Source organism: Tripterygium wilfordii, chromosome 12 (assembly GCF_013401445.1).
Source record: "Tripterygium wilfordii isolate XIE 37 chromosome 12, ASM1340144v1, whole genome shotgun sequence".
In the NCBI taxonomy this organism is placed as follows: domain Eukaryota; kingdom Viridiplantae; phylum Streptophyta; class Magnoliopsida; order Celastrales; family Celastraceae; genus Tripterygium; species Tripterygium wilfordii.
In genome coordinates this window covers 4,923,231-4,944,803 of record NC_052243.1, presented here as the reverse complement: position 1 = coordinate 4,944,803, position 21,573 = coordinate 4,923,231, and the positions used below count along the sequence as shown (strand labels likewise).

Genomic DNA, 21,573 nt, shown 5'->3' with positions numbered 1-21,573 from the left:
ACAACCCAACCTTAATTAAAACAATTAAAATCAATAACCCTTACCTTGAAGTTTGTTAGTGCCACCAAATCAAGAAATCAACTCTCCTCTTGATTTGGTTCACAACCCACACTTGAATCTAGTAGTAGAACATGATTAAAGTCTAATTTGAGCTATTAGGTAAAGAAAAATTCAATTTGAACCAAAACCCCAATGACCCACAAACCCTAGATTCAAAGATTTATCTTAATCCCTTCTCTTTTCTTGTAGGAAATTGAAGTATGAGTATAAACTCCACGTAAGGAGGACCATTGTCGGCCGGAGCTTTGCCAGAATCTCGCCAAAAGTGTGACTGCTTGATTGTATGGCGTGAGAGTGGTTAGAGAGGACAAAGGCTTTTTTCCTCTTTGACAAAGAGAAAACGATGAAGTCTGATGCCGACCTTCACCTTATATTTAAAAAAAAAAAACTACATCCCCTTTTTTAAAATCTTTAACTTCTTTTATTTTTTCTACTTTGTCCCCAAAATTATTTTAAGTTTTCTTTTAAGCCCTTATGACATTTTAATTTCACCCCACAATTTTTATTATTTCCATAATTGTGTCCTATTTTTTTTTTATTTTTTTCCTTTTATTTGGATGGGGTATTACATAGAACATCCTCTTGGCAAATCTTAACTATAAAAAGCTTTAAATCCAGCTGGTTCATTTTGCCTATTCAGTATGCAAGGAGACAATAGTCCCAATGTAATATCTGAGCTTACAATATTCTTTGAGACAATTGCCTGCCAAGTATGATATTATACTCTTTCTGATCCTTTTGCACTGAGTCAGGTTAACATCTAACTCCAATGTTCTCTCCATAAAAGGCTTCAAGTATCTAATCTTGATATCTGGATGTGCAGCAACTAGGTCATAGAACTTATATGCCAAAAACTTAGTAGTCAACCTCTGGAAACCCCTTTTTTGGTTCATAAGAGTGTTCAAAAACAAAAATTTTCGCTAGAAAACTGTCAACTTCTTTATTATACGATGCAAATATAAACCACTTACAGTCAACAACCCCTACACATTTAGCTCTACATATACTAGGCTTATCTTTGGTGAAGCGCATATCATGTCTAGTCATTATTGCATAAGTGGTCACTACTTTAAATTCTTTGTTACTACTAAACAACATACCAAGCTCAAAAGAAGGGATACCTTTATGCTTTTTGAATGCTAGAAATATGCTCCTTTGTAACTACCTCATCTTTTAACTCAGGGTCCTCATCAGTACTATCTCTATAGCTACCAGGGTCAGAAGAATAAAAATACTCATTGCATGTACCATCTGACTCACCATTAGGTTCAACATTGTTACCAACCTCAACATTCTCACAAAACTCAGAATTCACACCAACCCCAGCATCTCAGCATCATTAGGATCATTTTCATTCACATCTTTAGCATGAGTATCACCAGCATCTTCTTCTTTGTAACTTTTCTACAGAAGAGCCACATATTTACATCCTCTGTCATAATTCAGAACTTTCTCTAGCGACAATAACTTTTTCTTGAAGGAGAACTTCTTCCTCATTTTCTTCTTCTCCTTTCCGTCGCTATTATAAACACTATCTAAACTTGTTGAACTTCTCTTTAACAATCCAAAACATTGACAATAACTATCCAAAACATTCTCAAAAAGTGTGACATATAAACCACAAATAAGTCTCACCTCAAAATCTAAAAGAGTTTTCCTAATGGCTCTGGTCTTCCGTTTCAACATCGTGAGGGGAGTAATCCAAAATATAGACAAAGTAAAGCTGAAATAAACGCCAAACAAACATGATTAAACTTGCAACTTTAGATTTGATGTATATCGAAACCTAGATGGAAACCCCAATTCAAAACACCACCAGAAACCCTAGATCAAAACCCAACATAAAAACCCCAATATGTACCCAAAATGGATACCCAAATCAAAAACGAAACTCGTACAAAACCTCAAAATAAAAACACCAAAACAAAAACCCATATCAAACCGAAATCCAAAAACGTAAACCCAAATCGCACTTTTCATAGCAGTGAGTATCGGTCTTGATGTTGAATATTTGTTTGCGAGAAATCTAAGGCCTCGCACAATGCTAGATAGAGGTTTGCGACAGTAGCGGTGATGATTTATTATTATTTTTTTTATGTTTGCTTCTAACATGCCATGTCAAATTTTACATGTGATTGTCATTTTCAGCAAAATCACATACATATCATAAAATGGAATCTACATCATACTTTTTAAATGGCAAAGTGTTCGATGGGCTAACGTGGACCATTGTTTGAAGTTGATGGGCTAGTTTGACCAAAAAAAAGTAGAGGGGCTCAATTGACCTTTTTTTGAAAGTACAGGGCTGATTCATTATTTATCCCTATTTTTAATATATATACATACAATTTACCTCTAAATTCATGTTATATGTCTAACACTCATTTTTATAAAGGTAGGCTCCCTTAACATCCAACCCTTAACATATTGTTTATACCACTAATAGAATCATATCAGTTCGTTGAATGGTATGCGATATAACTCGTTCAACCAACGCGAGACACAAATATAATATATGTATATGTATATGTATTGCAAAGGATAAGTATAACAAAAATCATGTTATTTGTTGGTTAAGGCATAAATTCAATTCTCACTAATATTATTTTTAACATATTTTTCAACTTGTAAAACAAACATCACACATCAAAAAATCGAAAGAAAACTATAACCATTACTTTTATAAATAAAGTTTTAGATTCTCGTCAAAGTCATTTTTTAAAAATTTACTGGAGTATTTCTTTTGAAGATATCGGGTATTAGTTAAATTTTCATCTTTGTTTATCTATAAATTAAAAAGTTAATTTTAGTTTAAAAAAATATTTTCGTGTGAAAAATTGGTATAAAATTGGTTTAACACTGATATTTAGACCGGTATAACAATGTAACAACTTCGATTTTATGTGTAATCATACCGGTGAACTGTTGATATCCGATTCAACCAATTAAACCGATCGATTTAATCCAGTATTTGAAACACTGACTTCACATGAATCGGGGTAATATAGAAGTCACAAATTGGATTTTTAAGCATTTTTCATACATCCACACTCTTAAAAAGTGGTTCACATTTTAAATTGACACTTTAAGTGTGCATAAGAGAATTTCAATGTGTGTATGCATATATGGATAATGTGAAATGAGTTTTTAATCAATGACTATTTTAATGTCATATAGATTTTGACATCTTTTGATGGTCACATAATGGAGGATTTAACATTGTGCTATATATATATATATACACGTTGGTCACCTAAGTGAGAAAAACTTGGGAGCAAGATTAAAAGACTAGACAATTGACAAATTTTCCTCTGTTTCAAGCTTCATTCAGAGAATACAGAACTTGAATGGATGAACTGAAACTTTGCTAAAAAATAAAATAAAAAATGCCAACATCAACACAGAGAAAAGCCGGCAACGTTTACTGTGCCTTTTCAATTTTGACAGTAAAGAGTATATAATATATGCCTTCATTTCGGTTCCGTTTGTTGTATGTTAGTATTTGGACTGTTTTCATGAAGAATATGAAGACTCCGGCATTGCCAATCTGTCCTTTTGCGCTCCAATACATGCCAATTGTTCATAGCATGTATCGAGAACCAGTCTCAAATGATTGGTTTCTCATCTGCACTCTTTTGTGTTTTTCCATCGATCACACCATATAGCTTCCACCCACTCATCATCTACAGACTACATATGTTGTAATCTACAATAGCTTTAGCTTCCTATCGAGATCATCATCAATGGCGCCCAATGAAGAAGAAGAAGACCCAACAATCATTAAGCTCGAATCAGCACGTTCATCTATCAAAATTCTACTTCAGAACTCGGCAGAGATGGAAGAAAGCTTGGAAAGAATGGACAAAGACTTTGATCGAATAGCCGAATCTCTTTCAACATCTTCAAGAAGAGTAGCTCCTTTACACTCTCTGTCAATAACAACCAAAGCTCTTGAAACAAGAATTAACAGATCTGTCTCTCCTGCTCTTTCGCTTCTTGATAACTTTAAGCTTTGCGAGTCCCTTCAAAGCAAGCTCCTCGACCTTTCCTCCAAATTATCCGCGGAGAAGAAACGAAAAAGAAGGCTCAAGAACTTGCTTAGCTATGTTGATTGTGTTGATCAGTTAAACTCGGTCATAGAAGTGATTAGTCGAGATGGTGAGCCGGTGACTCAGAGGCTTCAAGAGGTGGTGGAGTTCTTGAGCAGGACTAAAGCCACGGATCAGTATAACACTCACAGGTTGAGAGAGACTCTGGTCACTCTCAAAGCCCTCTATGAGACAGAGGTTGATGCCATGAAATTTGATGGGTTGCTTGATGAGGCATTACTCAGTTTGCAAGATGAGTATGAAAGCATATTGCAGAAATTGAGACATCAAGATACTACAGATGATTTCAATGCTAATTCTGAAGCTGAGATGGCTGCTTCTGATCTGGGTACGGAGTTGGAGGTTGCAGTTCTAAGAAAAATCTCTGAAACTTTAGCTGCCAATGATTGTTTGGACATTTGTATTGATATCTACGTCAAGGTACGATCATACAAGCCTAGACGAATTCTCCTGTTCTTCTGATACTATGTAAAAATTACTAACACCTTTGGTTGTTCAACAGGTTAGATACAGAAGAGCAGCAAAAGCACTAATGCAACTAAACCCAGATTATCTGAGAACATATACCCCGGAAGAAATCGATGAAATGGAGTGGGAAACCTTGGAGACAGCAATAGGCTTCTGGGTTCAACACTTTGAGCTTGCAGTGAAAACAGTTTTAGTATCAGAAAAGAAACTAAGCAATCAAATTCTAGGAGGAATTTTTGACGGAGTTATCTGGCCGGAATGCTTTGTGAAGATAGCTGACAAGATAATGGCAGTCTTTCTGAGATTCGGAGAGGGTGTCGCGAGGAGCAGCAAAGAGCCTCAAAAGCTTTTCAAGCTCTTGGACATGTTCACTTTGTTAGAGAAGCTTAAAACAGAATTCACAGAGATTTTTGAAGGCGAAGCTGGAGCGGATATTTGTACTAGATTCAGAGAATTAGAAAAACTTCTTGTCCACGCTTCAACTAAGGTGTTTTGGGAGTTTGGCCTCCAGATTGAAGGCAATTCAGATGGTTTACCTTTGCCCGCAAATGCTTCAGTCCCAAAACTTGTTAGATATGCCATTAATTTCCTCAAATACCTTGCGACCGAGACTTACAGTGCATCCATGGCTAAAGTTCTCCAGACAGAACAAATATGGAAGGCCGGGATCCTATCGAAACCTGAAACAAGCGAAAGTTTACTCAAAGATGCTGTCTTGAACATCATGGAAGCTCTTCAAAGAAATGTAGAGGCAAAAAAATCGCGTTACAAGGACAAAGTTCTGCCTCATGTGTTTGCCATGAACACATACTGGTACATATACATGAGAAGTAAAAACACAGAACTTGGGAGGTTAATTGGAGAGCAATATATGAAAAAGAAGTACAAAATTGTTGCTGAAGAAGCAGCTTACATGTATCAAAGACAAGCTTGGGGACCACTGGTTGGATTGCTTGACAAAGAAGAAATGAAGAGAAGGAGCATTTCCGCGGACATTAAAGCTGTCGCAAGAGGGAACATAGAGAGTTTTTTGAAGGAATTGGAAGAGATTTCAAAGAAACACATAGAGTCTATTATCATTCCTGATGTGGATTTGAGAGATCAAATCAAAGAAGCAACAACAAAGCTGGTGGTTTCAACTTATACAGAGTTCTTGAACTATTACTCAAAGATACTACCAGTGAAATCATACACTAGTCCTGAAACAATTCAAGAGTTCTTGGGTCAAATCTTTAGTGGTGGTGATAGAGTGGTTGATGGGAGGTTGAGGCGCCTTGGATCAAAGGATCTTATTCGTGGAGAGACCTCGGCGTCTATGGAAAGAGACGTCAAGGCTTTTCGACGTACCAGATCAAATAGATCAAATACCAGTGATCTGTAAGAGTTTTATTTTCAGGTGACATAGTACGTTGTTTGAAGTGATTAACTATTATGGTCAAGAATGTCTGTCCGTTTCTCATTTGTTAGTGTGCAAGTCTTTAGATCCATTAGCGATTTCTCTAACTCGGTTCAGAGACATTTTTTTTTCCTGTATGTATGTTTCAATTTCTCGTCCTTTTCTTCCCTTGCCAACCTGCAATGATTTCAATGCTAAATTGCAAGCTACCTTCATGTTCAGTGATTGTCTTCTATTCATTGAGATGCATCCTTGTAAGTAGAATCCTTAGTTTCAAACCATTTGTCTACTGTGCCCCAGAAACTTTAGTTGAAGAGAAATAGTAATCACAACATATTTTTATCAAGCCTGACCATGAGAACAATTCTCAGCATATTTCCAGTTCTTTAAAAGCAATGAGGATATAGTTTCCAATTGAAAAAAAAAATCAATAAAAAGCCACAAATATCCACCAGTAAATCCCAGAAACAAATAGGTCTTGGCATCCAATCTGAGAATCCACAACTGCAACATAACCACATTATACTAACAAATAGCTTATACACCGGATGACTTGCAAGCGTAAAATCGTTGGTGACAGCAGTGTTCAGAGAGAGTAGAAGTTGGAAAGAAGAGCTAGGTTCATGATTCGGCAGGTATTTCTCTTGACTTCACTTTGTCAGTGACTTGATTTTTGACATTGTCACCTTCAAGCTGGCTTAGGTTACCTTTCTCCTTGATGAGTTGATTGTGGTGGTGTTTGCAGTATAGTCTCCCCTCATGAGCAATGTAGTTGGATGGGCTAATCACACACCCTCCATGGCTGCATTTGAAGCAACTCTTGTGGTAAGGGGTTCCATTCACTGAAACCTGGAAAGAAAGATGAGATTTTCTCAGTGGAGAAGGTTCATGTACTAATCTAAACTAGAGCTTTGATGAGCTAGTGCAACGTATTTACCTTCTCAGTGGGATAAACAGTCTTCTTGCAGCCAAAACATTTCTCTCTGGTTCCACCAAACATGCTTGAGGCTTTAGTCACTGCAGGTTTCTGTCCAAACAGCTAAATATCAGCAGTGTTCAGGTATCAGAAACTCATGACAAACATCAGTAACCTGGAGAATTACCTCTCCATCTACAATTTTCTCTGGTTTTGCAATCTTCGGTGTCCCTAGACAGAAAATTCAGACAGAAACAAATAACTAGCTGCTATGAAGTATGAAACCAAGTTGATTAGGTGTGTATCTGTTTTTTTTTTTGGTTTTTTGTTACCTTCAAAACTTTTGTCCAGACTACCAGTCCTTTTGAAGAGTTGATCAAAGTGTGGCCTGCAATACAGGACTCCTTCAAAAGAATTGTAGTTTCCAAGCTGCAGAGAGATTCATCTGTCATTATAATTGCGCAGAACAGATGATGGATGAAACTTTCCTCAACTCAGATACAATCTTTACATCAGATCAAAACACACATAAGAATAATATAGAGGTGAAATTGGGTAATCAAGTTTCATTTGTTCTGCTCATGCCTGATCTATATATATGTAGGACTGTTTTAATCTCTTCAAGTTCTCATTGATTCATGTAAACCACTCTTGATATGAATATGGATGCTAAAATGTGTGTGATGCAGCAGGACTCAAGATTTAGTGGCGCAGCTGTTGAGTGTAGATAGATCAAGCTCCGAAAGATGGAAAGTTATATACTGAGAAGAAAAAATAAAAAGAGGAGATTACCTTGAGAGTTCCTTTGCAGTGATGGCAGCGGAAGCAGGCTTTGTGGTAGACACGGTTATCAGCAGTTAGCCTATCCACAAGATACACAGTCTTGTCACAGGCCATGCATTTCTGGGTTGTTCCTGCAAATTCCATGGCTTCCACTTCTGAATTCTCTTGCTTTGTCCAAGCACCACTATTGTTAAGAAGGAGAAGGAGAAGAAGAAGATAATCAAAAGTGGGGGTTGGAGTAATGTGGATTGCTGGGAATAAAAAGAGACCAGGATCAGAGATGTAGAGTAGGGTTAGACAATCATTTTGTCCAACTTTTGAAGCATCTAACTACCTGTCTCAAAGGGTTTTCTTCTTTTTTCAATTTTTCAAAAGTTTGAATTGGTCGATCAGGGACCATAAATGTCATAATCTGACATTATTTTTCGTCACTGTCAAGTGTATAGATTTTTTTGACTTTTGTCTGCTCATTGTTGGCTAGCAATCCTGACCTCTTCACATTGGATAATAGAGTTCGTGTATGTATATGCATTAGAGAACTAATACTACTCGTCTTACTCTCAATATCATGAATTCTTCGTTTGTAAACACAGACAGATCTCAAAAACAAAAAAAAAAAACCCTTTTTTATTTTAGGCCATACATATGAGTGGGGAAGATGGCTTGACCACAATGACATGTGAAGGAAATGATGGAGGTTGTAAGGAACTTCCAATGCACTCCATTATTATTCATGATGAAATGAACGTCTGACAGCTCACAATCAAAAACTTGGGTATCCAAAGAAAAGTTATTTAACCCTACACTTTATATGATAGACTAGCATATGTATTATGTAATGTTAAAACTTGGGTATCCAACGAAAAGTTATTTAACCCTACACTTTAAATGATAGCTAGTAATCTCTCATGATGTTTGATGTTTCTCTTGCCAAGTAAACTATGGAAGGGTTATCAATCCAAGAACCACAAGTGATAATAATCAAGATCAATGCTGCCACAGACCCACAAAAATTGTCTATCATATTAACCCCTAATCCATCAGCACGTCGGATATCCATTGATTATGAACACTGATGTAGGGTTATTGACTGTTGACTTATGAGAACTCGTCTTTCATACTTCCAACCCCAGCCCAAAAAGGTCTTTCAATGCGAATCAACATCCCTATTCCTGCAAGCAAACAAAAGGTTTTGTGTAAACACCCTAAGAGATGAAAAATAAGTGAAAAAACTACTAAAAACCCAGTTTCATGCATTAGCCATGGAAGCAGACATAACCGTCAGAATTTGGATATCTAAGCACCTGATTAAAAAAAAAAATCAACTGGTGGGGATGGTAAGAAAGGATTTCCATAGAAGTTTGGAAACTGCATGCAAAGGTCGCCATCTTCATACGGAAATCCATGCTAGCTAGTAGCTACCAACAATTTTTAAAGTAGAGGTCAAGTGTCATCAACAGATGTTTTCTATGCAAGGAGAAGTAGATGACGGTAAGACGCCCTGTTCTAGATTGCAAATGAAAAAAAGAAGCGCCTAGGTGGCTTTACAAATAATTGGGATTTCTAGGGTGTTGTCAAAAAGGAAAGTGAAGCTGGGACATTAAAACAAATGAGCAAGAGACGAGAGAGGTGTAATGGCTTCTATTCCATAGGCTCCCTTTTCGATATGATTACGAGGATGGTTACTCCAGGATAAATTTTCATCTAGTCTTCATATTCAATGTAGCGGAAATGATGTTGTAGATGAATATTCTACGCATAGATGTAGTTTGCCTTATTTTGGGCAGCGTCTCCTTCGCGCCCTTTATAAGATTATATCATTATACATCACAAAAAATGTTTCTGCATGTTTTCATTTACTTCGTTTCTCACCTTAAACCTCTTCCTGCGAGTATCCTCATAAGTTGACTGAGGATTGTGTGGCTCATGTCTAGAAGCCTGATTCCCATACAGTCCTGCTCCTATTGCAGGCATCCTGCTGCTCTTTTCTTGAACATGACTTCTTGAATTGCGGAAAAAGCCATCCTTGTCCCAAGTGACCTCATAATCAGACTTTAATCGAGTTCCTTGCTGCACAAAAAAAAAGCCATGTCAGTCAGTGTTAGGTGCATCCACAATAAAAATGCACGTAACTCAGAACCTACCATGGTCGTCGGTCGATCAAAGTATAGGGGCTTGTTTAGCCCGAAACAAAGTAGAGGAGCTTGATCGACCCTTTTTCGAAAGTACAAGAGCCATTTCGGTACTTATCCCAAAAAAATTACTCTATTTGTGAACTTGCACAAAAGGCAAGAACAACCAGAAACATTGTCAAACCATCGAGCCTACCAGAGTCCAGAGGCTTGCTAACAGAAAAAAGTATGGAAAAAAAAAGAAGGCCTTTTTCATAAAGGAACCGAAAAGCATCAAAATGTATTTTAAATTCAAACTTGAAACCAGACAAGATAGAGGATGTGAAATAGGCAGAGCTAGGTCCCTTACATCATCTCATTATTTTTAAATGCAAATTTTGATGAAGCAAAAATACATATAAAAATATACATCCTCAAAGGGACTGTACTGGATAAGGTAGGATTATCCTATTCCAAATTGTTCTGTTTCCTTCAAATGATATCTGCAATTAAGGTTGTTAAGTATATTCATCAAATGCAAAACTTTTGGAGGAAAACTAAAAGAGAAATGAAAAAAGTGTAGGGCAAACAATCTCCTCGGTGGAGACCGATAATGATGCATCAATGAATGTACGTAACATCACACAACGATGAAGACATTGGGCTTATAATTTCCTAGTCAAGATTACTTACAAACATAGAAATGTAAGTGAGGCCAGGTTTCCAGAAGCTTATAATGTAAGAAATCAAACTTAAATAATCCTTGAGGAAAAAAATAAAAAGAAAACCAACCACATACCTTCTGTAATGAGCGGCAGCATAGCACCCTAAGAGCATTATAGAAATCCTGATATTTCTCAAACTGAACCACAATCTTACAGTGAAGACCTGAAATTATAACACCAATGTCTTCATCTGCATCTTTACCAGGATCATCCTCCTCGGCAACATTAATATTCCTATTGAGTGAGTAAAAGGAGCACCCACAATAAGGATGATGTTCAATCAGACAATGTCATTATATGGTAAGCACTATACACTGTTATATCGTCTCTACTGCATACTTGACAACCAAAACAAGCAATATGATCATGATATGATATCACATAAGATGATAAGATTCATAAAAGGAATAAGGACATACAAGATTATGATAATTTCAAAGCCAGATCTATGGTTCTGAAAGGTAAAGTGGAATTGCTGTAAACTTCCAACATAGATTTCTCGTTCTACTAATTTCTGAAAATTTTCATCTTCATCAAGCCTTTATCCCCAACAATTTGGCCCTGACAACATGAATCCATAATAGAAAATTTTCCGGAATTAGGAGAAAGTTAGTTGGAGAGTTTAAAAAGAGAAGAAGATGGAAAAATGAGTAGCATCCTCAACAGTAAGCTTTCGTTTCTATTATTGTTTAATCTTTTTAAACCAAAAATAAAATTTTAGGATATAGAAGATAAAAGACTTTGTATTCTACGTACACGAAGAGAAAAACGAGTTCAATTTAATATATGATCAATTCCAAAAAAAAAAACAGAATGAAAATCCTTTTTTTCAATTTTAGAGTATAAGCTAGGGAAAAAAGTTAGACTTTTTCGAGTCAGGACAAGCTATATTATTATATTATAATTAATGCGAAGGAAGAGAGAAGTATCTACCATGTTACCAAACTGAAGTAGTAAAACAGGGCCTAACCCAATGTGGGTTTATGTAAAGAAAATTTTTCATAAGTACAAATCTGAACCCGGGAAATTCCTTTCCAAAATAAAACCCACAAGTGACCTAATGACTTTTAAGTTTTAACATGGAAAATCGGTAAAGGGAAAAGCCATCAGACTGTGTCCTATTCAAATAAACTCCAACCCAAAAACAATGGGTTACCACACCTGTTTCTTGTTACTCCTACATGCCTATTGACATCAACAAGATAAATTTTTAGTTGGATAAGACGAATGAAACTAACAGAAAGTACACAAAAACAGAAATTTTATACTCAATGTACGTTTATTAATGCTGTTTGAAACTTGCTGCACTCAGCTTTGTGCTCTACACTGCACTACAACCAAGCCAAAATCGAAGAAATCGTGGATAAATGAGTCAACCTTCAATTTACAATAAATGCACAGGTGCAATGCAAATACACAATGACTTCTCCAGGCACGCACTCTCATCTTTTCCATCAATGAAAAATCCAAAGCCAGCATGCAAATGTTTTTATCTTTTTCTTTACACAAACAAACTTTCACACCCCATACCTGGCTTTAATGTCTTTGAAAATTTAAATGGTGGCATTCTTATCCGAAACTAATAGCATCTTTAAACCTTTTTTTAAATGCAAGGGATATGTATATTGTATATCGAGGTTTGTTTGTTCATTGCTTATTTCTCCCTTTGCAAAGAAACATCAAGTATACAAATGCAATTATAAATCCAACTATTTCTCAGACTCCGGTTACCATGAATAAGTAAATCGTGAATTACTCGCCTATAAATACCCACTGCCTTGGGGTTGTCAAGGCAGACTTCGCTTATTATGTTCTCCTAAAAAAATAAAACAACCAATATGGTCCAAAGAGTGACAAAAATACAAGTAACAAAGAGTAAATACTATGTGACATCATTTATGCTTGGAGTAAATACAAAAGTTTACTGTAACCTATTATTGTTATAGATTAAGTTGTTTAAAATTTTAAATTGGACAGGATCCCATGGTCTTACTGCTTTACTGGTCTCCAGCATAAAAATTGTTATGGAGTCATTAGTGAGTTGCTTTATATGAAAAATGGAACTTCTTAATTATGTTTAATGCTATACAACTTTTCTGATAGTGTAAGACTTTTCTTCATCTTAACATTGAAAAAAAGCAATTCCAAGTGCCATATAAGTATCAAGAAATTATTAACGAAGATAGAGCTTTCCTACAGAGGTTTTAAAATTCCAATAACTCCACAGAGCACATTATAGGCATAAATCAGTCAGACTCACCAAGAATAATCAGATAAATAGTAATAAAGGTTCACCCAGAAAATGAACAAGGTACCTTATCTTCCCAAATGTAGATAAGATTGTATGTGTAACCAACATCGAAGGCTTCGATGAAACCCTAGGCTCTGCAAACCACCGCGATGGCATCCCTCGCAACACAATTGTATCCGGCTCTTGCCTCCCATCCCTTGAATATCCTGCCAAGAAACCACAGACAATCATAACCAAATTTAACAAACAAAAGTCACCCTTTGACCATCCAAAATCAGAAATCACATACCTCTATTTCTAAACGAGTACAACTCTTCCCATTCTTTCTTCATCCCTTCAAAATCATCAGATTTTGGTACTGCAACATGGAGCGTATACTTAATTCCTTCAAGATTCAGCTCAATTCCATCCATTTTTTCCACGAGTTGCTTTCTCCAATCCAAGAACTTCCTCTCCAAAACCTTCACATCCTCTCCATCTCCAACATCATGTTCACTGTTTCTTCTTCTACGACTGTTGAGAAACCCCAAGTCACGAATGCATAGAGTGCCGTGAGCCACAGGGTCCTCGCGCTTGCGCTTCTTGATATCTTTAACACGGCGGATCACGAGGTCCTCCTCAGGAATAGTGACGGGAACTGAGAGGGAAGTCCTAAGGAACTCATTGAGTGCCCGCTTCAGCTTCCACTCGTCGATCGGTTTCGAGACAGATGGAAGTACCGGGTAGACCGTGAGCGTGAGCTTAATGCGCGGCATCAGTGAGAGCCCATTCTCAATTTCTAGGGTTTCCGTTGGAGGCAGAGATTCTAACGGTCGGACACTCATCTCTCCGGTTAAATTCGTCTTCTGGCGTTCGCATTAGTTTATCTATCCTGGATATCGACTCAAAACGCAGCGTATCTCCGCTGCTGTCATCGTTTAGGGTGGGGGCTAGTTCTACACCGCAAATTCCCATTGACACTCTAAAATTAGAGATGCCATTAAAATTTAGAACAATGCTAAACATCTTTAAAAACTCCCCAAATCTATGTAACATAAAAATATTCATTGATTAAAAATACATATATAGAGCCCATTTCACATTCAACACTCCATAATAAATAAGGGCCTTTTAGAGATCATTTTTTTAGGATCTCAAGCATTATTTTAAAATTTAACATGGTTTGAATAGACCCATTTTTATGTTTTTTCAAAAAAAAAAGCCAAATACACCTCAACTATCAATGTATTCCATGAGGCAATATCTTGCTTTGACATTTCGTCGAGTACCTTCTTTGCACTATCAAAACGACCAACTTTGATAGGATTAGCACTTGTCCTGCTTCCTTTTATTACCAATCTAGGTCTGGATGCTATGTACATAGCGCTTCAGCCTTCAGTTCTTCAAGAACTTTCTGATGCGAAAATTCTCCTCTCATGTTCTTACTTCACCTTCTGCAGAAGGTCCATATTTTGTGGATAATAAAAGGAGGTAAGCACAATTATAAGATTGATTCAATTGCGTGGACATGAGTATGTCATTAACTATGGTCAATTACTCAAAATATTATAATTACACACCCAGACTCGTGTGAAACATTTGCAAGGAAGCAACCGTGTGTTTTTGAGAGGATAGATGATGGAGGCTAGAAGATTTGTTTACCGTTGCTTGATGTAGGGGAGAGAGGTGAGGAAAGGGAAGGACAGTGAGAAGGACAACGGCATTGAAGATTTTAAAGAGAGAGGAAAGGGAAAAAATAGAGGGGAGGGAGAGGAAAGAAAAGGGGGAAGGAAGGAATGAAAATAGGTTGGCGCGTGGGTTTTTTCAGACTATGATTTTTTGTGTGCTTTGGGGTGCGAATGAGAATCCGTGGAGTACAACTAGCCCCCGCTATTATGACTTTTTTGAGTTTTTTAAGTATCCGTGGAATGAAAATGGTGGGGACTATTTGCACGCCCCAGATTCTCATTGACACTCATTCCCTCCCTCTCTTTTCTTCTCTCTCATTCTCTGTTTCGTCTCTCACCTACCCTCTCTATTTCGTCTGAAACCCATGGGTGACGACGAGTTCAACATCGATCCTGACTTTGGTGACTTCACCGATGAGAATATCTCCAGCGATGAGGTCATCGACGATGATGACTATATACAGTACCGAGAAGACCTAGAAACCTGGTAAGCTTGTCTCACCCACCGAATACCACATTACCTTTGATTTCTTGTTGATCCGACTAGTTTCTTGATGGTTTAGTTGAAATACCCACTGCATGTTGTCATTATGTAGGATTTGGAGAAAATGGCTGAGGTGCACACCCCTGTGAACATTGAAGTGGACACCACACAGCCTTTCGAAATTGATATGGTATGTGTTCGAATGAAAATTTTGGTATGGTTTTGTGCTGTTGGCATGCATTGGCAGATTGTTTATTACTTGTATGGATTTTGTAGGAATTTGAGAGTAGGGAGATTGCTATAAACTATGTCAGGAAGTGTAGACGTAAACACGGGGTAGTTGTCGTGGTTAAAAGATCAGATGCTAATGCTACAAAGAGAACACCTAGGATTATACTTGCTTGTGAGAGAAGTGGTGGTTATAGGGGGAAAGACAATGTTTTGAAGAGGAGGTCCTCAACAAAGAAGTGTGGCTGCCCATTTAGTCTAAGAGCTTATGTGTTGAATTCAGTTCCTCAAAGATGGCATTTGACTGTGGTGAATGAGAAACACAACCATGCTCTAGTTAAATGCTTTGAAGGGTATTCATTTATGGGTAGACTTACAAGGGAAGAAAGGGATACTGTTGAAAGATTATGTAAGACAGGGGTGAGGTCGAGGGACATTTTAAATAGCCTGAAGTTGAAAGATCCAACAAATGCTACTACTATGAAGACCATATATAATGTGAGGACTGTAATGCGGGTCAAAGAGTTGTTCAACTTGCTTCTTCAAAATGGGTATGTGGTTAGGCATCGATCTGAGGCAAACACTGAAGTAGTCAAGGATTTATTTTTCAGTTGCTCAACGTCGATCAAACTTGCAAGAGCATTTCCATTTGTCTTCATGCTTGATTGTACGTACAAGACAAATAAGTACAGGCTGCCTTTACTTCAAGTGGTTGGTGTGACTTCAACAATGAAAAATTTTTGTGTTGCATTCTGCTATACGAGTTCAGAGAAGGAAGAGACATATGGGTGGGCTTTATGTTGCTTCAGGGACTTGTTTGATACTGTGTTGGCATGTGTGTTTTTTAATGATCGAAAAGTTTCTTTAATGATTGCTTTGAAGACTGTTTTCTTAGCTGCAAAGAACCTTCTATGTAGGGTTCACATTTCCAGGAATGTGCTCACGAACTACATTGGTTTGTTCAATCTGAAATCTAAATTTGATGACTTCATGGTTGCATTTGCAAGTGTTATGCACTCTTATACAGTTGCTGAGTATGAGCAGAATGTTGCCAAGATGCATGAAAGGTTCAAAGGGTATCCTAAAGCATTGAGCTATGTTAATGAATCATGGCTGAACAAGTACAAAACATATTTTGTTTATGCTTATATCAATCAGTTTTTCCACATAGACAACACAACCAACAACAGAGTGGAGGGTAGTCATTCAAAATTGAAGAAATACTTGTCAACATCAGTGGGGGGATTTGTGCAAAGCTTCACACACATACATTTGTTGCTTCAAGGTCAAGTTATTGACGTCAAGGCTTCTTTTGAAGACAGTCTTACTAGGATGCCAATTAGGTTTAGGACATGGATGTATAAGGACTTAGTGAATATTGTGTCCACTGCTGTTCTAGAGAAGATTGAGTCTGAATTTGCATTTATTGGCAGCTTAGGTATTCAGCATGATGTATGTACACATAGATCATCAATGTGTCTTGGGTTGCCATGTGCTCACTTGCTCACACAATATCACCAAGAAGGTCGCAGCATTCCACTGAAGGATTTGCACAATTTTTGAAAAAAAATTATGCATAACACCATTCACTGAAGGTGGGAAAGATAAGGTTACAATTAATATGGAGATGGACATGGTTTGGTCCACATTTGCAGCTGTCACAATACCTCAGAAAATGGAGATAAAGAGGCAACTTTAGTGCATAGGTCAGGCTAGTAGCACACTAGTGTTGGAGCCTAAATAGAAGGTGAATGTGAGAGGTAGAAAGAAAGGGCAGAGGAGTTTTAAAGGTAGCCTAGCATATGATAAATCAACCAGGAGGGAACCTTCTGCATTTGAGCATGCATTAGATGGACATGTTTTTGAAGATGTTCAACCAATTCAGCCATCACAATGTTCAAGTAAAAGTGTGCAGAAGGAGAAGCAGGACTAGGAAACATAGACTAAATCAACTCATTTGACAGCAAAAGCAAAATCATCTCCATTGGTAGCATATGCAAAATCAGCTCCATTGGCCCCACAACAAAGAAAAAAACAAAAGTTAGTTCCCAAGTTAAGAGTATATAGGACAAGAGGGCAAACATTGTTAATTGGGTTACATAATTTCCTAATTTTTTCCATCCTTACATATCTAACATTATAGATGTACTAGGGGATGGACACTATGGATTCAGAGTTATGGCATCTTTCTATGGTTGGGACAAAGATGGTCGGAAGATTGTGAGAAAAGATCTTGCATCCGAGTTACACAAGTATGAAGAACTTTATAACGAAGTTCTGTCATCATTTTCCAACACAAGTGAATTGCTTTTGAGTTTGGATTGCTATGATGAGTTTGTGGATAGTAAGCACTGGATGATCGTGTCATATATGGGGAACGTTATATCATCATGTTATAATGTTGTAGTTTTGTTGATTTCAAAGGAACAATGTCTTATCATTTTTCCCTCTAAGGGGAGATGCACCATTAGATGACAAGCAGAGTATGTTGGTATTAGGCTACATCAACAGATCGCACTTTGTAAGGATGAAGCTTCTGCCAGATTGTCCAATACCTCCAGTGTCCAAAATGTGGATTGATCATCACGATTTCAGTGCAGTAGGATGGGTGGACTTGTTTTCTTCAAGAATAGACAGGTTCAAGAAGCTCAATTTTACCAACATGTGCAGTATGGCTACTGTTGAGTTCATAGATTGATTATGAGATGTATATCTTAGTTCTAAGTTATGAAACTCACTTTTATGTATGTTGGTTGTTGATTGTTGATTGTTGGACTTTGGTTGTTTAAGCCAAGTTAATACATAGGTTATCATGCTCTGTTTCCAGTTTTCCAGTATTTTGGGGTGTGTTTGGTTTTTTTTGAAAAAACATCAAAATGGGGTATATTCAGACTAGACCATATTTTAATTGGGTTTCTTAGTTTTGAAATGTCAATGGGAAAATGGGGGATGCAAATAGTCCCCACCATGAAAATAGGTTATGTTTTTTTTTGAGTTTTACTTTTCAATCAAACGCAGCGTTTCGAATTAAAAAAAAATCTTAACCGGAAACATTTCTCTATTATGACGTGGCACTCTGCAATTGAAGGTTAAAATTCACAAAGGCCGGAAAGGGTAACAGATCGAGGAGACGAGAGAGCGAGAGATGGGTTGTTTCGCTTGCTTCGATGGAGGAAACAAGCAACAAAGAAGGGAAGAAGAGCGATTGGCCTCAGCCGAAGCACGAGCTAAGGCCGCCGAAGCTGCGCAGAGAAGGTAATATTGATCTCTTCTTGTCAATTTGTATTCATCTTCTTCGTTTGTTTTTCAATTCGTATTCACTCTGGTAAGAATAACTTTCGTAGAGCCGACGGTACTTTCGATGACTGTTTGGATCTGTGAATTGAGGAAAAGTTTTGAATTTGATTCAGTTCAACCCAGATTGTGAACTGATTAGCAGTTGGGATTTTAGAGGGGAAATTTTGGATTTGATAATTGTTTTATGGAATATGAAGTTTATTCCAGTACTACTTGGAGTCCAACGAGATTAAATTCATTCATCTCTTATCTTTCTATGCAATTTTCTTTGTTGTCTTTGTAGTTTGTAGTCCTTTTCTTTTTCTCTCTCTTAAATGTGTCTTAGATATGATGAGAAAAACAAATACTAAATGTTGATTTGGTTGAAGACCAGGAAATTGGAGTACTATTTAATGTTCAATGATTTAGAACTCGTGGTTACCAAATTTATATTTTATGAATGAGCTAGGCTGACAATACTTTTTGTTTAATATAGGATTCATGGTCTTTGTATCATCCTTGAAATGTCAAGTTAACTCAATAGGGTAGCACGTTCCTATTGGACCTTTGAATATTTGTCTATTTGAGAAGCTGTTGGTTAAATGGCCTACTTTCATTCTTTTGGGATGTAGAGGTCCACTTCGCACTGCAGTCACCTCCTTGTCATCTTTGATGTTTCAATCTGGGGCCTTAGGATAGAGTTGTCCATCTGTAAGCCCCATGGTTGATCGTGAGGCTTTTGTTAGGAAATTGAGCCTTATTAGGAGAACATGCATTGGGATATTATCATCGCTTTAACTCATGTTCGCTTGATGGTTACGTCCCTTTCATCAAAGTTCCTTTCGTCGTTCTAGTAAACAATAGATGCAACTGTACAATGCTAACTTAGTTTTTGGTTCTCAAAATTGGGATTTAACAATTATTCAACTTCATGTTTTCATGATTGGAGTATTAAGTTAAAATTAGACTAGCTCTATTGTTCTAATATGTAAAGAATAATGCAAAGCTAGGGCAACTTTTCGCTTACATTTTCCAGCAATCTTACTATAAAAAATCACAATCCAAGAATTTAGATGCTACAATAATTATTTTTTATGTTGACATTTCTATCATGATTATGCTTGCAGGCAAGAGCAATTTGAAAAATCTGCTGCAGGAAGAGCGGCTAAGGCACAGATACAAGCAAATGCAAAACAGTCTGCAAATTCCAACAAAGGCGAACCAGTTCTAAAGGTTTTTTTCTATTGTATATGCTAGTGTGTTATTCTTTTAGTAGCCAATGGGTTGATGTTCTGCCAGCCAGAATATTGTCATTTCCAAACATTACAGAGGCCTTCAATATGTTTTAGCTATGTGAAAGTTCCATTTTAGGACGGATTTTTTTTCTCCAAATTCAATTTCGTGCTGCACTTACTAAAAATGAAAATGAGTTTTCACATTTTGTTGGTTGTTTTGATGGATGCAGTGGCAGATGGGCGGAAGCTAAGCTTGTTGTCTTCTGGGCTACAATTCTTATTGTAAGTTGCAGATAATCTATATTGTAAAGTATAATAGTTTTTTCTTGTAAATAGGCCCAGCCCAGACGTCTTTGCTCTTGTCTCTTTTCTGTTCATCTGCAGAGAATTTTCTCCCTCTGCAGTTGCTGCTTCTACTTTGTAAAACTTCCATTCCATGAAATCATCATTACTTTCCATTGCTTCTTTTTTAGAGTTTATTAAATTCATTGCTCACTGATTGGCTTTACTTTCTGTCTCCAGTATTACAATAAGAATCAACTGGATTCCCTGCATGGCCATTCTCTACTTCCCTAGGCAAATGATAAAGAATCGAGAACCGATGCTTTGCTTGCTTTTGGTGTTCAATGAATTTATTATTTATTAGTATCTGTGAGATACAGAAAGCAATGTACTGATCAACCAAAAAGACCAAAAATTAGTGGCTTAGGCGTTCTGTATTTCATCATATCATCTAATTGAGATGCTCATGGTCACAGGTTATATAGATTCATAGAATGGTCTTTAATATTGCTCTATGTTCTGTTTGATAATGTAATTCAACTATAAATGGCACGAGTAGTTCATCTTGCTTAGGCTAGGCTATGTTTGGTTAACCTTACAAATTTTTTGGACGCGTTCAATGTGCATAATTCTATTATCTAGAAAACTAATTGATCAGAACTTTTTCATTTTTGGTATATTTTGTAGTAATTGAAGAAGCAAAAATCAAGGCTACAGATTAATTATGGGTAAATATATATATATATATATATATATCCATAATATTAAGCTTGACCTTGAACTACCTAAAAATACAGAAAAGCTTGAACTTGAAATTGATTCAAGCTTCTGTCGAGTAGTTTAAGCGTGAGCATTTGCTCTTGTAATGGCTTAAGTGAGAGCTTAAGCCAATTAGTTACCAAAATATCTATCAAAGTCAATCTAATTGAGTTGGCTTTGATCTGTCAAAATGTGAATTTTTTTAAATGTATGCATGATATAAAAATCAAGTTATGGCATTAGTTATGTGGCATAATTGACTGATGCTGATGCAACAAGCTAGCATTTTGCCCAAGGCCACTTCAACAAAGAGGAGAGGGAACAAATTAAGTAATCTGCTGCTAAATTCATATACTACAATGTTATTTCAGCATTTTAAGGTTTAGACAAAATCTAAGACAATTCAGTTCTTCGTTGCTCAATTGATCCAGTGGTTCATAGGATAGGAAGTTATTTAGTCAGAAGTTGTAGGAGCAACAGCATCCAACCTGCCCGTATGCCAGCTTCTGGCAGAAAAAAAAAACACAAAAAAAAAGTCCATCAACTTGGCTTTGTGGACACAAATTTCTGCTTCAGGCAATACATATATATATATAGCTAGTTTTATAATACATCAATGGTGGCCAAATCCTGCCATGCTGCCAATTCTAACTTTCTTTCTTCTGCTAGTGCCTGGAAGTATATATATCTCAATTAGAGCATGCTTTATTGTTTTACAATTTCTAATTGAAGACGGGGTTTACGCAACATAAAGAAGTTTTTTTTTTAAAAAAAAAGAAGGTAAATATACATTCTAAACAGAAGAACCTCTTCCTGAATGTTT

General features: G+C 36.8%; 5 protein-coding genes across 6 annotated transcripts; 3 read left to right on the top strand and 2 right to left on the bottom strand.

Moving 5' to 3' along the window:
- The first annotated feature begins 3,578 nt into the window (after window positions 1-3,578).
- LOC120010701 (exocyst complex component EXO70I-like) lies at window positions 3,579-6,227 on the top strand. Its single transcript, XM_038861496.1, has 2 exons — window positions 3,579-4,589; window positions 4,672-6,227. Exons 1-2 carry the CDS (start codon window positions 3,804-3,806, stop codon window positions 6,016-6,018), a joined length of 2,133 nt encoding a protein of 710 aa, XP_038717424.1. The 5' UTR covers window positions 3,579-3,803; the 3' UTR covers window positions 6,019-6,227.
- A 163-nt stretch (window positions 6,228-6,390) lies between these two features.
- LOC120011214 (LIM domain-containing protein WLIM1-like) lies at window positions 6,391-8,118 on the bottom strand. Its single transcript, XM_038862277.1, has 5 exons — window positions 7,742-8,118; window positions 7,282-7,378; window positions 7,137-7,180; window positions 6,971-7,060; window positions 6,391-6,882 (listed from the first exon to the last, which is right to left on the bottom strand). The coding sequence occupies exons 1-5, from the start codon at window positions 7,874-7,876 to the stop codon at window positions 6,655-6,657; spliced, it is 594 nt and encodes a 197-aa protein (XP_038718205.1). The 5' UTR covers window positions 7,877-8,118; the 3' UTR covers window positions 6,391-6,654.
- A 319-nt stretch (window positions 8,119-8,437) lies between these two features.
- On the bottom strand, window positions 8,438-13,734 carry LOC120011212. Its single transcript, XM_038862276.1, has 5 exons — window positions 13,109-13,734; window positions 12,884-13,025; window positions 10,643-10,802; window positions 9,605-9,802; window positions 8,438-8,904 (listed from the first exon to the last, which is right to left on the bottom strand). Exons 1-5 carry the CDS (start codon window positions 13,641-13,643, stop codon window positions 8,899-8,901), a joined length of 1,041 nt encoding a protein of 346 aa, XP_038718204.1. The 5' UTR covers window positions 13,644-13,734; the 3' UTR covers window positions 8,438-8,898.
- A 1,117-nt stretch (window positions 13,735-14,851) lies between these two features.
- LOC120010485 (protein FAR1-RELATED SEQUENCE 5-like) lies at window positions 14,852-17,131 on the top strand. The gene is made up of 4 exons (XM_038861277.1): window positions 14,852-14,923; window positions 15,083-15,160; window positions 15,247-16,650; window positions 16,943-17,131. Exons 1-4 carry the CDS (start codon window positions 14,852-14,854, stop codon window positions 17,129-17,131), a joined length of 1,743 nt encoding a protein of 580 aa, XP_038717205.1.
- A 1,157-nt stretch (window positions 17,132-18,288) lies between these two features.
- Window positions 18,289-20,506, top strand: LOC120011344. Of its 2 annotated transcripts, XM_038862438.1 has the most exons (4): window positions 18,289-18,453; window positions 19,602-19,707; window positions 19,940-19,991; window positions 20,232-20,506. In XM_038862438.1, the coding sequence occupies exons 1-3, from the start codon at window positions 18,344-18,346 to the stop codon at window positions 19,958-19,960; spliced, it is 237 nt and encodes a 78-aa protein (XP_038718366.1). In that variant the 5' UTR covers window positions 18,289-18,343; the 3' UTR covers window positions 19,961-19,991; window positions 20,232-20,506. The 2 variants fall into 2 exon arrangements, with proteins under 2 accessions (XP_038718366.1, XP_038718365.1); XM_038862437.1 differs by lacking the exon at window positions 20,232-20,506 and having other exon boundaries at window positions 18,290-18,453; window positions 19,940-20,175.
- The last annotated feature ends 1,067 nt before the right edge of the window (window positions 20,507-21,573 follow it).

Excerpts from the sequence above, each read along its gene's own strand:
- LOC120010701 (XM_038861496.1), top strand. The coding sequence starts at position 3,804 with ATGGCGCCCAATGAAGAAGAAGAAGACCCAACAATCATTAAGCTCGAA. Across the intron at positions 4,590-4,671 it reads GTATTGATATCTACGTCAAG|GTTAGATACAGAAGAGCAGC; the intron begins GTACGATCATAC and ends GTTGTTCAACAG.
- LOC120011212 (XM_038862276.1), bottom strand. The coding sequence starts at position 13,643 with ATGAGTGTCCGACCGTTAGAATCTCTGCCTCCAACGGAAACCCTAGAA. Across the intron at positions 10,803-12,883 it reads TCTACATTTGGGAAGATAAG|GAATATTAATGTTGCCGAGG; the intron begins GTACCTTGTTCA and ends CTCACTCAATAG. Across the intron at positions 9,803-10,642 it reads GCTGCCGCTCATTACAGAAG|CAAGGAACTCGATTAAAGTC; the intron begins GTATGTGGTTGG and ends TTTTTTGTGCAG.
- LOC120011344 (XM_038862438.1), top strand. The coding sequence starts at position 18,344 with ATGGGTTGTTTCGCTTGCTTCGATGGAGGAAACAAGCAACAAAGAAGG. Across the intron at positions 18,454-19,601 it reads GCCGAAGCTGCGCAGAGAAG|GCAAGAGCAATTTGAAAAAT; the intron begins GTAATATTGATC and ends TTATGCTTGCAG. Across the intron at positions 19,708-19,939 it reads AAGGCGAACCAGTTCTAAAG|TGGCAGATGGGCGGAAGCTA; the intron begins GTTTTTTTCTAT and ends TGATGGATGCAG.
- LOC120010485 (XM_038861277.1), top strand. The coding sequence starts at position 14,852 with ATGGGTGACGACGAGTTCAACATCGATCCTGACTTTGGTGACTTCACC. Across the intron at positions 15,161-15,246 it reads AGCCTTTCGAAATTGATATG|GAATTTGAGAGTAGGGAGAT; the intron begins GTATGTGTTCGA and ends TGGATTTTGTAG. Across the intron at positions 16,651-16,942 it reads GCTTAGGTATTCAGCATGAT|AAGGTGAATGTGAGAGGTAG; the intron begins GTATGTACACAT and ends GAGCCTAAATAG.
- LOC120011214 (XM_038862277.1), bottom strand. The coding sequence starts at position 7,876 with ATGGAATTTGCAGGAACAACCCAGAAATGCATGGCCTGTGACAAGACT. Across the intron at positions 7,181-7,281 it reads TCTGGACAAAAGTTTTGAAG|GGACACCGAAGATTGCAAAA; the intron begins GTAACAAAAAAC and ends TTTTCTGTCTAG. Across the intron at positions 6,883-6,970 it reads CTGTTTATCCCACTGAGAAG|GTTTCAGTGAATGGAACCCC; the intron begins GTAAATACGTTG and ends CTTTCTTTCCAG.